At 39.2% G+C, this 18,017-nt stretch overlaps 1 protein-coding gene across 4 annotated transcripts in view; it reads left to right on the forward strand.

Annotated features, from left to right (window-relative positions):
* LOC136857819 (uncharacterized) overlaps positions 1-16,273 on the forward strand; it is a 132,085-nt gene extending 115,812 nt beyond the window's left edge. For 2 of the 4 annotated variants that reach the window (XM_067136768.2, XM_067136771.2), the window contains exons 5-6: positions 15,435-15,595; positions 15,686-16,272. In XM_067136768.2, coding sequence (XP_066992869.1) covers positions 15,435-15,595; positions 15,686-15,772 — 248 coding nt within the window. In that variant the 3' untranslated portion in view covers positions 15,773-16,272. Of the gene's footprint in view, positions 1-15,434; positions 15,596-15,685 lie in introns of all 4 variants that reach the window. The other 2 variants (XM_067136770.2, XM_068225315.1) reach the window with 1 other exon arrangement.
* The last annotated feature ends 1,744 nt before the right edge of the window (positions 16,274-18,017 follow it).

An 18,017-nucleotide genomic window follows, 5' to 3' on the forward strand; every position in this document is an offset into this window, starting at 1 on the left:
TCCACGAACACACTAGACCAGTCTGCGCACCAACAAAGGCGTAACCCAACAACTGCGTGCACCTGTGAATTATCACTATGTATTTCTCCTGCCACAGTGATGGCAGTATCGATATGTAACAACAGGGTTTCCACCTTTCGCGCGGAATGTGTGCTATGGCGGGTGTTCGGCTTTCATTTGACTGCCCCTTATGCATGTAAATTGAAGTGTAGGTACATTATTCAATAAATACTGGATAACTCAGTTATAAAGTACGATATATAAAAAGATACAGAATATATTCATTTTATCATAGCTGATAAGAAAACTAACACATACTTCACTCACTTTCTTCAACACTAATTCACACGCTGATTCCTTACTTGAAGTTTTCAGCACAAGCTTTACAAACCTTGTTGCTGCACCGAAAGCATATTGACGTGGAGCTTAGGGGGACACAAGTAACAATGCTCTTTAAGAGCATTACTTCCTCATTTTCTACATCCATCTTCTTTCCGTGCATTCTTCCAACCATCATGTGGATGTGTTGATGTTCGAGTCATCAGTCAATAGACTGGTTTGATGTAGCCCTCCATACCACCCTATCTTGTGCTAATCTTTTCATTTCTGTATAACTACTACATCCTACATTTGCTGTAATCTGGTTGTCATATTCATACCTTGATCTGCCCCTGCTGTTCTTACTGCTTACTCTTCCCTCAGAAACCAACTGAGAAAGTTGGGGGAGTCTTAAAATGTGTCCTAGCATTCTATCTCGTCTTCTCAGTAATTTAACCAAATCAATCTCCTCTCACTAATTCGATTCAGTATCTCTTCATTCGTGATTTGATCTCCCCTTCAGCATTCTTGTGTAACATCACATTTCAAAAGCTTCTACTCTCTTTCTATCTGAGCTAGTTATTGCTCAAGTTTAACTTCCATGTAGGTACAATGTCATGCTCCATATGAAAGTCTTCAAAAACATCTTTGTAATTCCTGTATCAGCGTTCGAAGTGAGCTAATTTATTTTCTTAAGAAAGGCCTTCCTTGCTTGTGCTAGTCTGTATTTTATGTCCTCCTTACTTCTGTCATCGTTAGTTATTTTACTACCCAAGTAACAATATTCATCTATCTCTTCAAGACATCATTTCCTAATCTAATATTTCCTGCATCACTTTAATTCGTTTGACTGCGGCCCATTACTTTGGTTTTGGACTTCTTTATTTCCATCTTGTACTCCTTCCCCAAGACTCTGTCCCTACCATTCAGTAATTTCTAGAAATATTCTGCAGTCTCAGATAAAAATAACAATATCATCAGTAAATCTCAGGGTTTTTGGACTCTAATGTCAATCATCAGTGTTGAAATTATTTCAAAACATTTTATTTCACATGAGTGTGTTGTCATAATGAGTTAAAATTACTTTTAGGCAGTTTCAACCGGTTCTGAAATAAAATTTAGTGTGCTGATACAACTGTATATGATTAATTATAATAATAAGTACTACCATCAGTTCCGTTAATAAGATGGCTTTTATATTTTATAATGATTATAATTGATCTCCTTTACTGTCTGTTGCATATAAACATTGAAAAGGAGGGTTCTAACAGTAGCAAATAACGGTAAGGATAGTGTAACATCAATGGATGATTTCAATAGGAAACAGAACTAAAGGATAAGAGAAGGCAATATATCTGTTACATGTAGGGAAAGTATGGAATCAGTAAAAATGAGATGAATTTACTGGAATTCTTGGTAGTATGGGATTAGTAGAATTGCTAATTAATTCTTAAAGCATTATGTAATTCATTGCTACATGTGAGAAGAAAAGGCATCAGATCCTTTAGATTATATTATCATAATTTGACTTTTCCACTCTGCAGTCACGTGTCCAACATTTGACTTGGGCAACTTCAGAAGGGCAGAAACGGCCCTAAATGATTGCTGATTGATATGGTAATTAATCATTCTATCAGTTGTGTATCCTGGGATCAGAACGTGGGCTACCAGTAGGCTTAGGTTACCCCTTTTCGATGATTGGTTTAATGAACGTCAAGCCTTAAGCATTTTGAGCTGCAGCCAATAGGCAAAGAAGAAGCCTGCCTTGTTGTCAAGGCTGCTTTACAAGCTACTGCCCTGGCCTCTGCTACTGCCAGTACTCAACATGGTAGCTTAAGGTTTGGCAAATTAAAGTCCCTAGCAAATTAAAGTCCAGCTTTGTGGCTAAATGGATAGAATGCTTGCCTTTGGTCCGATGGCCCCGATTCAATTTTGAGAATCAACCCCCTCGTACTGTTAATTCCCCTTACTTGGGGGGGGGGGTGTGTTTATGACATCTTCGCCATTCATTTTATCCTCATTCGGTCACCACCAAACCTATACAGATGCAAAGCATTATTTATTTTATATTTTATGGCCTACATTGGCCTACTGTAGTCAATTATACAAAGGATTTCCTGATTTCCTATCAGCCCAAATCTTTTCATTCTGAGAAATTCTGCCTTCTTTTGTTCTGTTGAAAATACCCTCCCATTAGACCTTTTATTGATCTTGGTATGTATCCTGGTGTGTGTCTCTTGAAGTATCTTAATTTTTCTGTTTTGTTTTTGAGATCGTCTATTGTTATTTGAAGTTCTTTAATATCCTCCTTAATTTCCATGGTCCATTTAACCTTGGTCTTCCTATTCCATAATTTTTCAATAATTCTTCTGCTAATTCTGGTGTCAGGTGTTCTGATGTGATGTCCAAAGAATGATGTACGGTTTTCCCTAATCGTGCTCAATACTGGTTCAGTTTCCTTATAAACTATTTTATTTGATGCTATTCTGCATTGTCCATTAACTTCATACTGTTTATTTATGCATTTTCTAATTATTCTTCTTTCTGTCTTAAGTATTTTGTCTGTTTCAGCTGTATTAGTAGTTTTAAAAATGGTTTCACTAGCATAAGTTATTTCTGGTTGTATGACTGTTTTATAATGTCTGAATATTGCTGCTATCGATAAGCTTTTTTTATTGTATGTAGTCTTGGTAATATAATTTGCTTTGTTTAATTTATTTATTCTGTTATACCAAGCTGGTTTCTCAATAAGATTATCAAATCAAATCAAAATCAAAATCTCTTTATTTGCAAATGAGGTGTCTACCTCGGTGGCAAATGGTACACTAAAATACATTATTGTCAAGCACTAAATATTAAATTAACAAGAGAAGAAAATTTTTCCTATAATACAATATTATACAATTTACGCTAACAATGTTTTCTATTAAGCACACAGCTCATCCTTAATAAATTTATATTGTTTAAAAAATTCTACTTATAATATCTCCAGTACTACTTACAAATATAGTCAACTGATATACAGTATGTGGAATTACTTCAAATGATACTACACAACTGGTATAACATTAATATTTACATTGCATTTATTTATTTACTATTTTTTTTTTTTTTTACCCGTTCTGGATCCTAAGTAGCATAACGACCTGCTGCGTCTTAACCAGAGCCCCTTTTGCCACCACTTTTCAGAGTTCCAACAATTTTGATTTCTTGCCCATCAATTGTTATTTTATTCACCAGTGGGGGATATGTAAACATGATTTTTTTTAAAGGATATTGTAAGACCTATTTTTTGTGCTATTTCCTGAAGAGATTTAATTTGGTGTCGAGTTTCCTGAATATTGTTGGACAATAGAGCAAGGTCATCAGCAAATCTTAAACAATTTAATCATTCTGTGGTCCATTTAAGCTTCCAACTTTTATGTTCTTTGGGTTGACCTTGTACCATTCCCTTATTATAAATTCTAATGCACTGGGCGAGTTAGCCGTGCGGTTAGGAGCACGCAGCTGTGAACTCGCATCCAGAAGATAGTGGTTTCGAACCCCACTGTTGGCAGCCCTGAAGATGGTTTTCCGTGGTTTCCCATTTTCACACCAGGCAAATGCTGGGGCCACAGCCACTTTCTTCCCATTCCCAGCCCTTTCCTGTCCCATCGTAGCCATGAGACCTATCTGTGTCGGTGCGACGTAAAGCAACTAACAAAAAAAATTCTAATGCATAATTAAATAGTAATGGAGATAAACAGTCTCCTTGTCTTAAATCTGTTTTAATCAAAAATGGTCCAGAAACCTCTCTTCTAAACTTTACTTTTGATATGGTATTAATTAAAGTAAGTTCTATCAGTTGAAATAATTTAGGATGGAGTCCAAAATTCCGTAAATTTTTTAACATCAAAGGTCTATGTATACAATCATATGCCTTCTTAAAGTCAAATATTATTACTATAGGTTTGTTTTGTTTTCTGTAGTATGTCATTATTAATTTTAGAGTGATGATCTGTTCAGCACAACTATTATTATTATTAAATAAAAATTTTGAATTTTACAGCGATCGTACCCATCGTTCACTGGTTTATTAGCTTCCTTGGGAGATCAGTGATGGTGTGGGACCCATGATCATGTGTTCGATTACCACCAACAAAAGGAAACACTAAACCTGAAAGATTGCATTTCGTTTTAGCAGATCTACCTATAAAAAGAAAACTGTATTACTCCTATAACAGCAGCCCTGCAGTGTCTTCCTACAAAGATGTAGAAGTAAACGGGAGTGAAATACCAGCACTCTGTTATCTATATAATTAAGTCAGAAGTATGAGGTGAGGAAGTATTTACGATGAGGAATGCATGGTTGTTAGTTAGCAGTGGCGATCTGATGGAGCGAAGCCTAGCATATCTATTCCCCCCGATCCTGACACCTATTGGCCATACAGCAGCGGGCCGCGCAAGGTGAGTGGAGGGGAAAGGGATGCTGCAAGATCAGTCACCGATGCCTTGCTCTCAGAAATACATGCGACGTTTCTTCTCATTGCTCATACACTGAACTGATGCGCATGCTGGCTCTCACTGTGTATTGGCAAGTTGTTTTCCTCTGCTTTGTTGACTGGCTTTGAGTTGGCTTGTTGGTGGTATTTGGAGATGTACAGAAGAGGACTGGTATCCTTTCTAATATCCTTAAGGTCATTGTTGTGGTGCTGTTGTTCTTGCTGATTGTATTTTTTTTTTCCAGGTATACCTTTGTTTTAAGCATATTGTAAACTAAAGAGGCTAGTAACCCCCCGCTGGAAGGTGGAGGAGATAATTACTCATCGTGCGGTTCCACAGGTAGCTCAGACATGCATGGAGCCTCCTCATTGCATCCACCAGCTTCCAAGGAAAGTCCCTGTGCCACCCGTAGTGATTGCTGATAAGTCGGAGTTTCAGCGCCACTATAACTACTCGAAATAACGCTGCACTGGTGCCATTAGAGTCATTAACACCAGAAACATGTTGAAATTTCACGCCTCAATGAGCAGGACTACCAGCTCATTAAGCAGTATTTTGAAGATAACAATAAGGGCTACTACACGCACCAACTCACGAGTCAGAGACTCCTTAAGGTTATCACTACAAATATTGTCTCCACAGTCGATGTGGACTGGGTTAGAGAGGAACTCTTGGTGCTTAAGTACCAGGCGCAGGATGTGTACCACTTCTCCAGACGAGATGTCTCAACCAAAAAGCTGATACCCTAAGTGTCATGAGAGTCACCCTTCCGGAAAACAAATTCCACGAGACAATTTTCTCCGTTGAATATCTTTGCAGGTCAGAGGTTAAAATTGAGGCTTTTAAGGGTCGTGAGGGCCCTACCCAGTGCTTTAGACGTCAGAGGTGGGGGTATAGTGCTAATTACTGCAAGATGCCCTTACCCTGCATCACATGCGGTGAAAATGACTCAGCTGCTGTCTGCCCCCTCACCCCGGAGGTCTGGGCCAAATCCAAGCCTTTTGGAGAGGCTGTGACCTCTTCCGCTCTATTATAGAACAGAAGATGGTACAAGAATACCTGAAAGGCCAGAAAACCAGGACTCTCCCTCCGTCAAGAGAAGTCGACCCTAACTTCTCTTTTGCTGCTACAGCCGGAGGAGCTCAGGCTCCCAGTACCATATCCAACCCTATACCGTCAGCGGAAGCATCGCCCATCTCCGATATGTCAGGCATGGACGACCTTTTTAACCTCGTCAGGAAGATCAATTTCCCTAGGCCCCTGCCTATTCTAAAAGACACTGGGACTAAGCTCAGATCATGTCAGACAACAACAGACAAAATAGGAGTACCGATTAGTGCTCCGAGGCAGTACTCCACAGAACCCTAAAGCGAAGGTTTTCTCTGACAATGTATCTCACAGTCTGTGCTTGGATTTGTAAAGGTGTTACTGGTCAGAAATACGAACTTGAGTCGTTTACGAAGGTAATCCCAAAAATAAGGTCTCCTACATTTTTATAAATACATAGACCTGTTTATTTCTACAATGGTTTACATCATTTTACAGCTTGAACATTTAGCTATTTTCCTACATAATCCCCATTTCAGTCGTTGCATTTTTGTAGATGCTGTGACAGTTTTTGTATGCCCATGTCATACCAGCTCACCACCATGCTGTTCAGGAAGTTGTGAACCTCATGTTTCACCTCGTCGTTGGTGCTGGCACCCATCTTGCGCACACCTTCCGGTATTTCAACTTTTCCGTTAAAATTCTACGAGCGGTGCTTCGGAAAACCTCAGGAACCAAAGTGCAGATCCGCCGATCTTCACGCATGGTTTGCTCAACCTTCACAACTGCCTCAATGGAAATGGATGGTCTCCCGCTCCTTTGTTCATCGTGAATTTCAGTCTGACCGGCTGCAAACTCTCTACACCACTTATGAACATTTTTGACATCCATACACTTGGGGGTAACATCCGACGGGAGCTCCATTCTCAAAGGCTGCCAAGCCAAAACTGAGTGCCTCAGTGCAGCCTGCGCATGTTTATATGTGAGCGCGGGAAACATTCTTCACAATATTGTGACCAATATAGGAGACCTTATTTTTAGGATTACCCTCGTATTTCTGACCAAAACATTGACATCCTCCTGTTAGGAGAAACATGGCTAAAACCATGAGGTAAGTATAATGGTGTGACATTGCGCATCCAGTCCACTGCAGTGATGTCACGCTGGTAGCAAAGCAAGGAAGGCGGTAACATTTCTCGCTCTGTGAAGAGAGCGAATCATTCAAAATGTATTCGTTTTCAATCGTGAGACCACTAATATGTTACTATAGTCAGTTTATTATTAGGTATGTCATTCATATTCTAAGTATTTTACTCTTACATTTATGTAATGAATGCCTTATACATAATCGTTATAGCTCTAGCAGTTTATAATGTTTGACATTTTCTTGGACGTTTTTCTCAGAGTATATTAGCTAATTTTCTTCCCATTTAACTGTTTTAATCAAATACAAGATCTTGTGACCGCTAAGGTTAAAAATCACTTCTCGACAAATTTTCACCATTGGTGGTAATTGCTTCATGGTTCTCTGTGTTAGTTTCTCAAATATGTAGGGTTCCCCACAAAGGCAGGTACCGTGAAGGTTATTAAATTCTTTCTGCAGTATATTTGTAAGTTTCAGTAACTCATCACTGGGATTCATTGAATTTCCTCTTGAGACACATTGGAGCCAGCCTGGTTGGTCGGCTGGTCGGTCAGTCAGTCAGTTGGTTCTGGCTGACGAACAGTTCTATCTAGATAGGAATATTTGTTGCAAAACTTGTGAGCGATATAGGTAGCAATATATTTCAAGCTTTCCTGATTAATTGTTTCTTTTGATAACATTTCTTTGAAAGCTTTGAGCATATTTATATGTTCAGGAGTCATCCACACTTTAACAAAGCCTCTAGCTATGACAATTTGACAAGTCTTGTGTGGTCCTACCCTCTGTTGCAGTTTCTTATTGATGCAAATTTCATTTGATGTATACATTTAACCAAATACCAGAACAGTTAATTCACAGGCCTTGGTTTACATTAAAACAAACAAATTGAATAGAATACCATATTCTATATTGAAACATGCTGCCCATGTGTTCAATGTTGAAGGAGTCTGAAATGGGTAATGATGGCCTTTTTTAGTTGTTGTAGTAATTCCCATTCATTCTTCAATAGCTGTTCATATTTTTCCTTAAGTCACTGTTTTCTCTTTCTAACAGTAGAATCTTTCTTCTCAAATCATCCAACTCGTTAGTTCCATTGTCTTCTTTAGAATCCTCCTTTTCTTCAGTTTCATTTTCCCTAAAATCAACATAGACAAGTTACTTACTATTTCAGTTGAAAAAATGAGAATATTATATGACATTTAAACATGTATTTATTGTTTTTCTTCACTCACCTGTTCAAATCGCAGCTGGTGATCTTAGAAACTTGGCTACACCCTTATGTCAATGTCTCTGTTTTCCCCCCTCAACCTTCCTGACACTACTAGGTATAGTCCTAGTGGTATATTCTCATGCATCCAGGTTTAAATTACACTGTTTTTATTCCGATAATTTAGTTGTTGTCTTAAAGGGATTTCAAAGTGAAATGAAGCGAGCAAACTCAACCTAAAGTAATAAGAAACTCTGTATTAACTTAACATAGCATGTATCAAATAAAGACAATAATAATTTATTATATTTTATAAATATGTACTATGTTTCAAACTGAATTTATCATTGTGCCAACAAGCATTTTCCCAGTCTGGCAAGGTCTTCATTTTTTGGGAATGAAAAATACTTTGTGTTTGATCCTTTGGTTTTCCTGTAGTAGCTTAAACAGCCTGCTCTTGCATAACCTGGCATTTTCAAAAGTGTGATCCGTAAACATTAATGAGAAGAATAACAGAGCTTCAAATTATATACTACACTTATTTCAATACATAATGCATGTTTATCACACTAAAAATTCAACAGCAGTAAGCCATGTAGTCGTAGAGCCAGTTTCTCGCAGTGCTCCCCGCATGACGACACCTGCGCAGAAGCAACGCACTTTCGTCTCTCTTACTGATGCACCATTACACTTGCATCACAACTAAAACCCCATATGTCCTTCAAAATTAAGAACTTTGTGGTCTACCATAAAGATAGAGCCAACAAAGAGGGTGGGGGTGTGGCCGTGCTGATTAAGTTGAAACTTACTCATCATGTCATAGACCTCTCATTATTGGGTCTCTTGGTATCGAGATTAAACATAGTAATTATCACTATCAAATTTTCGTGGCATATTTACCTCCCAAGGCTCTGCTACATACTGCGGAAATAGATATATTATTAAACAACTTGCTGCGCGTTTGTTCTATCATTGGAGGAGACTTGAATTCCAAGCATCCAGACTGGAACTCTAGGACCATTAATCCGAAGGGGGAGAATATTACAGCAATATATGAGAGATAATGACCTCGGTGCACATGCCCCTACGGAACCTACAATTTGTCCCATCTGGGGTGGCCTACCCAACGACTTAGATGTTCCAGTTACAAAATTTTATAATAGAACTATTGATTTTCTAGTCCCAAATGGACTTAATTCGGACCACAAGCCTATAATCTTCAATCTTTCTTGGGTCAGATTAGATGAGCCATCTCTTCCTAGAGAGAATTTAAATCTAAACTACCACAGATTTATGTGGCATTTTAACAAAAATTTTAAGGACATTTCAAATAAACAGTAAAAATGATGTTGACCATGCTATTCTCCACCTTAATAATGTCAATAATGCACGGAAATATTAAAAGAGTTTACTAAAAACAGCTTTGGCGAATCCGTCCATCCATTCTATTGCTTCATTTTTGTTGTATTCTCTCCATCATTCAAACTGCTGGAAATCCCGCACAATTACTCACGCGACAATGGCGCTGGCATCATTACCAATAATGGCACTTCTGGTAGAGGTAACTTCCTGTCCAATAGCGGGGTTACATCTTGCCAGTACGTCCTGATTAATAATAATAATAATAATAGTCAGGACAATCCTAAAAATAGGAGTGGTATAAATACGAATGCCGCCTGGAGTTTTTACGTGTGGGCATCTTTCTATTTCTGCTTATTTGGTTTTGTCCTGACCCTTATTACCTAATTACACCGCTACTGATACCCATCATCGCATCTAGCCTGTTAACAGGCTGAGCCTGGGGACAGGCAGATACTCCTGTAGTATCCCACCCCCAATCCTCCCTGCTGTCTTCTTCTTCTTAGAACCAATAGCATGTCGGAGGCGATGTAGATTAGAGTCGATCACCACGCGGGTGGGGGAGCGGGCTTCGGGTGCCTAGGTTTCAGTACAACCATGGCTCCCAAGGCAACACCATGCCTGATCTCCTTAGGGATTTGATCTATATTAAAAACAAGTATAGGAAAAGATGGCAGAAATACCACGAGCCAGCCAATCGAGCTGAATACAAGGAACTAACTTGTGAAGTCCGCACTCACTTGCTGGAACATAAGATCAAAAGATGGGAGGAATTCTTCAGATACGAGTCAGACCGTGAATTTTGGCAGATTACTCGCTATCTGACTCGAACCAAGGAACCCCGGGGTGCAATTCACGGCTGAAATGGCTTGGTATTCTCCCCTTATGATAAAGCTGAGGCTTTTGTAGACTCAATAGAAAGTCAGTGCATAACTCATAACTTTTCCGATGAAGACAATGACGAAAACGAACTACGGATCCTTGAGATACGCAGAAAAGCCTCAACTTTTAAAAGACAATGATAGTCCTGACATCCAGCCTGCTGAGGTTCGCAGGGTAGTTAATAATCTAAATGAGAAGAAGTCTCCAGATGATGACAGGGTATTGAACAAGGAAATTAAGTCACTGCTGTATAGGGCAGTAATATTTTTGGCATCAGTATTTTCGGCTTGTATGAAATGGGGATACTTCCCTGACATTTGGAAGACTGGTAAAATGATAGTCATTTCAAAGCCAGGGAAGGATAGATTATTCCCAAAAAATTATAGACCAAAACCCTGCTATCACACATATCAAAAATATTCGAGAGACTTCTTCTCACACGCCTCAGTGGATACCTGGATACCCGCAAAATACTGCAACTGGAACAATTTGGCTTCCGGCCTAAGTGCAGTGCCCTTCCAGCGGTGCTGCGCTTAACACAATATATCACAAGGTCGTTCAATATATGCCGTAGTGTCCCAGCAGTATTTTTCGATATAGAGAAAGCTTTTGACACTATCTGGCATGATAATCTAATTGTTAAACTTCTGGAACAATATAAAGTTCCCAAATATCTAGTCAAAATTTTACAGTCATATTTGACGAACAGGAAATTTTATGTTTCCTGTGAGGGGGAGCAGTCTACCCAAGGGCACTCAGAGCTAGAGTCCCACAGGGAGGGGTGCTGTTCCTCACTCTATACAGCCTTCCAATCCGTCAAAGTGTGAGGTCCAGCAATACGCTGATGACATAGCCATTTACACCAGTATGAGGAGAAACGATTGCTGTCCGCCCACTGCAACAATGGATCTTGTCTTTCTGGGAGTGGTGTGTCTGAAACAAGGTGAAAATAAATCCCACAAAAACTCAGGCAATTATTTTCACCAAGCGTCAGCCTAGATTTGGTCAACTTGCTATTAATAATGTCCCGTTGTCTTGGACAAACAAAATTAAATATGTCAGACTTACTATGGACAGAAATATTTCCTGGACATATCATATAGAACAAGCTCTACAGTGTACCATGGCATGGATGAAAGCTCTGAGGCCTCTGCTGGGAAATAAATATATCTCTATAAGTGTTAAGAGATATATTTACCTGGCATGTATCAGGCCCATCCTGCTGTATGACTGTGAGACTCCACTTTCCAAATTACAAGTTTTTCAATACAAAACACTCAGAATGATGACAAAAGCACCAAGACTGAAATCTAACAGGAAGATATGAACAGAACTTTGTATTCTGTCTGTTAGATCTCAGATGAATAAAATAGTAATGATGACCAAAGCTAGAATCCTACTAATCCATTCAACCGACCCTGGCATCCTACTCTTAAAACAAGTCGTAAGAACCAAGAAGCCGAACACACATTTCAAATTGTCTCACTTATGACCTGTTTTAACTCGAAATAGAAACTGTTTTGGCCTTTTCTAAATTTAATACCATTCTCACACTAAATGAAATTCAACATTTAACCCCTGAAAGGGGTCATTTGTTAAGAAAGGAAGTTTCCCATCCTCCCACTCCAAAAATAGCTCTCCAACTCAAAATTAGACCCCATATCTCAGCGAAGAGGGAGTTTCTTCTCTGACGGGAAGTGAATACCGCCTCACAGCCAGATCGTTTCCCCCCTGCCAGTGCAAAACCATAACTTTTCTGACTCCTCGGCATTTCTCAGCAACAGATGAGTAAAGGGGCATAGTTTTTGCCCTGGGACTCTCAGGTACTTGCCCTCAACAAAGAAAAAAAAATTCTCATTGCTTTCAAGTTTTGTAAATGGAACAATGTGTCAGATGCTTACATTATAATGTGCTTTAGAATTCCGTCGTTCTCATTTGAGGTTTGGGCTTCACCAATAGTCTTGGTAGTCTCAATATACGTCACTGCATTCTTCTGTATGTTCGAAGTTTCATTATTCCACCTAATATGAAGGTATCTGGGAGCACTGAACAACATTGAGTCATCAGCTGCCTTTTATAGCAGCAGCAGCAGCAGTTGTAGTGACATCTAGTCTTTAGTTTACTTTTACTGCTTGTGCCCGGATACCTTTGGTCAGATAGTGTATGTGTATATACTGTATATTGATTGTGGGCTTGCTGTGGGGTGAGATATGCTGTAGTTTTCTATCTGTTATAACAAAAGACTGCAAGAAACCTCATTACCTATGGTGATCTTGAGATATAGTGATGGGATATTCGATTCATTTTACTGAATTGATTCATTTGATTCCATTCAGGTTACTGAATCAATACAGTGATCCGATTCATGGCACATTAGAGTCACCATTCCTGTTACATCTGTGTAGTGTTTACTGGTAAGACAGCAGCAACAACATTCAAAGCTTGCTGCTGCCATGTGGTCTTCATTCTATGTACTGCGTTCCTACGTGTCGTGTAGCTTTCAGATTCAGGTTTCTCCTTGCAGCCACTTCTTCGCATCACATTTTGATGTTACAAAGCCTTTCCCCCATAGTGACAACTCCATTAAATAGGTATATAGAATTAGATAATAATAATTTCGTGTAGCTGTTTCTAGCCGAGTGCAGCCCTTGTAAGGCAGACCCTCCGATGAGGGTGGGCGGCATCTGCCATGTATAGGTAACTGCGTGTTATTGTGGTGGAGGATACTGTTATGTGTAGTGTGTGAGTTGCAGGGATGTTGGGGACAGCACAAATACCCAGTCCCTGAGCCAAGGGAAATTAACCATTTAAGGTTAAAATCTCCGATCCGGCTGGGAATCAAACCCGGGACCCTCTGGACCAAAGGCCAGCACGCTAACCATTTAGCCATGGAGCAGGACATAGAATTAGATGAAAACATATCTGTACACATAATCATCAGTGATCTGCATTTAGAGCTGTCGCCCAGGTGGAAGTTAAAAATGAAATGCAGGAAAAAATAAGCACTTGTGCAGTACTATACATAATTGTTATATTACAGTACGAAACTTGCATACTTAAGAAGAAGAAGAACTGACATAACTCAAATTTTATACTTATGGTTTTCTCTCAGTTCTCTGAAAGTCACAGCTCTGTTATATGTACAGAATTAGATGTAATAATACCTGTGTTCGCAATAAGTAGCCTACATATTAAATACAAATCATATAAGTTGCTTTACGTTGCACCGATACAGACAGGCCTTATGGCGACGATGGGCTTGGAGTGAAAATGAAGCGGCCATGGCCTTAATTAAGGTACAACACCAGCATTTGCCTGGTGTGAAAATAAGAAACCACGGAAAACCATTTTAATGGCTGTCGATGGTAGGATTCTAACCTACCATCCCCCGAATGCAAGCTCACAGCTACGGAACCCTAACCGCACGGCTAACTCTATCGGTCATCTTTGAAAATATGTCTCATTCTATCAGTAGAGGATTTCTTAAATCGTCATATTTTGTATAGGCTACCCAAGATGCAGAGTAGCCCTGTGGTTTTCTGATTCAACATCTTTTTATTGAAGTTATTGCATCAGTCGGCACACCCACTGTCCAGGTACACTGGTGATCTCGTGATTCGATTAATGAAGTCTTGTGCAATGATGTGGCATACGAACTGAGAAAATACCGAGCGGTTCTTCCCAATATAAAACAGACAATTTTGAGTGGTCACGATTTATAGTCATAAAGGTAGGCTAGAGAGTTGAGTTGAATTAATTGTCGAATGTCAACTATATTATGAAACTGATTCATTAAACTAATAAATAGAAAAATCCAATAGCCTACCTATTTACTAGCTAGTCACTTTGGAATTGTGTTTTGACTACCTTTTTAACACTGCAAATAAATCCATGTATTTTTTAAACCTCCCTGTAAGAAGAGGACAGTGAATAAAAATGGGTATTATTTTCAAATGAGCTGAGAGCGAGAACCTGTCATGGCATACGAGTCTTTCAGTGTGTCGATATGAAGCATGTGTGTGTTGTGTCTCACTCAGCCGTGATTGCGTACAATTCTTTCAGTGTCCCAGAGCTCTGTATGTCTCACCCGCAGCGGAAGTTCAGTTCCCTACCAATGTCCAGTGTGCCAGTAATGAACCGTGTGTGTGTCGTATCTCACTGATCCATGAGTGAGCACTCAGCACTGTCTGCTGCGAGTCAACTGAATCGTGTTCCGTGAGTTCGCAGTTCCTGTGAATCAATTCACTCGGACACTTGAATGAATCGATGCACTGCTTCGAATCATACACTCAGTAGCCAACACGAGATGAACTGAGCAGTTGGAGCTGTCAACTATGGTAATTTGAGCTGATGTGTTGTATCCTGCATTGGTGAGTGGCCGATGTTTCGCTATCTTTACAGCAGTTTTGCCCGAGCAGCACGTATAAATATTTCAGATCACACACAGGGTTAGATTTCACCATGAATGGTGGGGATGTATCTTTCGTCTTAAGTGAGTTTTTTTATTCTATGCTCCTTGGATAACGTAGCCATGTAATTGTACTAAACCTGCTTACTTTGATCATAGTACTATTTTACATTACTATTCACGGTCCCATACCTATTATACAATAGGTTGGCAAAGCATAATTTAAGAATGGTAAAATGTTGACCACTCTCCACTTCAGATGCAACACTATAGTCTGAATCACTACGGACAATAGGAAATACTTTTCTTTTTTTTGTCTACCCTGAGTATTCCTCTGTTGATCTTTATAGGAATTTTTTTTTTTTTTTTTTTTCAAAGTGACTTCTTTCTTTCTCCTTTGTAATATAAGATTTCCTTGTCAATTCAGGAATGTCATTTAATTTTCCTTCAAATCTGCCAACCTTTTCAAGCACATTTCTTGGCATTATAAGACATTGTTATTGTCTTCTAATCAGTGAGAACATGCTGCTTTCTGTCTTATATCACGCTGGCTGTGTATTTTGAACTTCATTTTACATTTTTTATAGCCCTGGGTCAAGCTTTAAATCTTGCCACTTCATTGGTTAAGTTTCCACAAGCTTGTCTGCTAGCTGATCGCTCATCTGCTTACTACAGCAAGTTTGACTGTATCAGCTGGGAGGATGCACTTAATTTTGAAAGAAGAAGTTCGAACCAATTGGTTCTTAAGGTGAGTTTATATTATACCAGTTGATTTCTCACGTACATTATGTCCAAAATGGACTTTATCTCATGTTGATTTATTCATTTGGCTTACCAGGAAAGCATAAAAGGAGCCAAAAAGTTTGTGTCCGGTGTTGGCAGACATGGGAAATCTATTTCCATCACTGAAGAAGACGATTTTTAGTTGTGATCCTCTTTCTGTTGGCTCTCACAAGGAGGTGATAAAACAAATTCATTAAGAAAACTAAGGTTGTGTGCAAGACATACAGCAGATGCCCAACAGATCTGCCAAGAAACTGAGGAGAAGATATCCTGATCTGGAGTTGCTAACATTTGCCCACTCGTATCGTATTTCTTTTGTAAGTGTGTATCTCATGGAATGTAAAGTCCTGAAAAGCTACCAACCAAGCCAGAGGGTGATTTTTTATGAGTGTCCTTCATAAATGTGTTTGTCTCGGAGATGCAGGTTTGATTGTTCCAAGGTTTATTTTCATTCTGATATTTTAACTATGAGTATTATTTGTAACAATTCAACCAAATGTTTCAGGCTAATTCATCTGATCTGTAGTAAAATGTAGAGATGAATTATAGCAAAAACTAAAAGGACACTAAACAGCTAATTCAATTAAAAAACACTGTGGCATTTTAATATCTCATTTATCCTCTTAATATCATACCTGTTTTTGTTTGTTTTTTCATGTAGAGGATTCTACAGTAATTTTTGATTAGTAGACATTTGTTGGCATGTCATTAAAAATAAAAACAGACAAATTATGACTATTAACAGTATATCCAAGTGTTGAATTTGGACCTTTGATGCTGATGATGATGCTTGTTGTTTTAAGGGGCCTACCATCGAAGGTCATCGGCCCCAATTTGGACCTTTGCAACAGTGTGAAGGGAGATGGAACTTTGAAACAACAGCAATAGAAATGATTCAGAGGCAGTTTATGTCAAAAGGAACATAGAAAAAATTGAGTCAATTACAGGAATAGAAATTTCATTCTTTATGTTTTAAAACACTTTAATGTATACTCGTGTCCTCATACTGAGGTAGTGCAACTCTTTTCAGGTTCACCCCCATTGGAGGTGAGCTGCATGAACCATTTCAACCACATACCAGCCCTCCTGCCATTCTTAAATTTCTGGCAGTACCGGAATCAAACCCGGGCCCCCGAGGACAGCAGCTAATAACAACACTAACCATTGCACTACGGAGGCGGCACACTTTAATGAAAGCATAATTTAAAAATCTTAAAAGTTAAATTTCCAGAAGAAAACCTTAATTTCACTGATTGCAAATATTAGGCCCTTTTTCAGTCGTAAAATGACCAGCATTTCACCCCGATAAGGCAGCAGGCTCATAAATTGGATTGCTACATCTCTCCAGGACGATGGTAGTTAATGCATTGTTGAGATACCCCTGAAAACCTGCTTTATAGGACGGTGTGTAGCAAGCAGCTGATCTCCAATCCTATTCTCACTAATGATGTGCAGCAAGAGTGGTTAACAATTCAAATTGTTCTCCTTGAGTCAACTAAGGAATCTATTGGTTTAGAAAAAAAAAAAAGAGTCAAGACTGGTTTAAGGACAACAATGTAGAAGTCATGAACCTCATTGATGCCAAACGGCAAGATCAGTCCTCTAGAATGAAGAAAATCTATTTTCAATGAATAACTTATGCCAAACTCGAATCAGGGAAATGAAGAACAGTTGCTTGCAATATGAAGCTCAACAACCTCAAAAGTTATCCGATGCCAGAGACCTGTGAAACTTCTATTCAGGGATTAAAGAACTATGGACCAATTCGTTCTTCAATAGGAACTCTGAAATCCGCCAACAGTGCTACCACCTTTACTGATAGCAAGGACATCCCTGAGTGCTGTAAACAACATTTCCTCACTCTTTTAAATTACAACTCTACCACAGCAGAGGACTTCCTCCTAGTTGTGCCACGATAGCCCCCGCAGCCATGGATGTCTGTGCCACTGTCATTCGGGGAATTCTGTGAGGCTTTTAACAAATTGAAACCCAGAAAGGAGCATGGACCTGACAACATTCCGTTGGAGCTGGTTTAAGGGGGAGGTTTATCCTTAAGACAAGACTTCAATCTAGGAAACTCAATAAGTACCTGGTGACCTGAAGAAAGCTACCATTATCAGCATATTCAATAAAGGTGATTGCAATATAGTGTATATGGCCACTATTGCAGTATATCCCTGCTGTCTATATCTGGCACACTTCTTGCAAGAATTCTACTTAGCCATCTCCAGGTTGTCTTTGAGAATATTGTCCCCCAGTCTCAGTGTGGTTTTCGTGCCTGAATTGACACGACCTTTTGTGCAAAGCAACTCCAAGAAAAATGCAGAGAACAACAGCAACCTCTCTACTTTGTGTTTTATGATCTGGAAAAAACCTTTGGCCTGGTT

This window comes from Anabrus simplex, chromosome 1, assembly GCF_040414725.1.
Source record: "Anabrus simplex isolate iqAnaSimp1 chromosome 1, ASM4041472v1, whole genome shotgun sequence".
In the NCBI taxonomy this organism is placed as follows: Eukaryota; Metazoa; Arthropoda; class Insecta; order Orthoptera; family Tettigoniidae; genus Anabrus; species Anabrus simplex.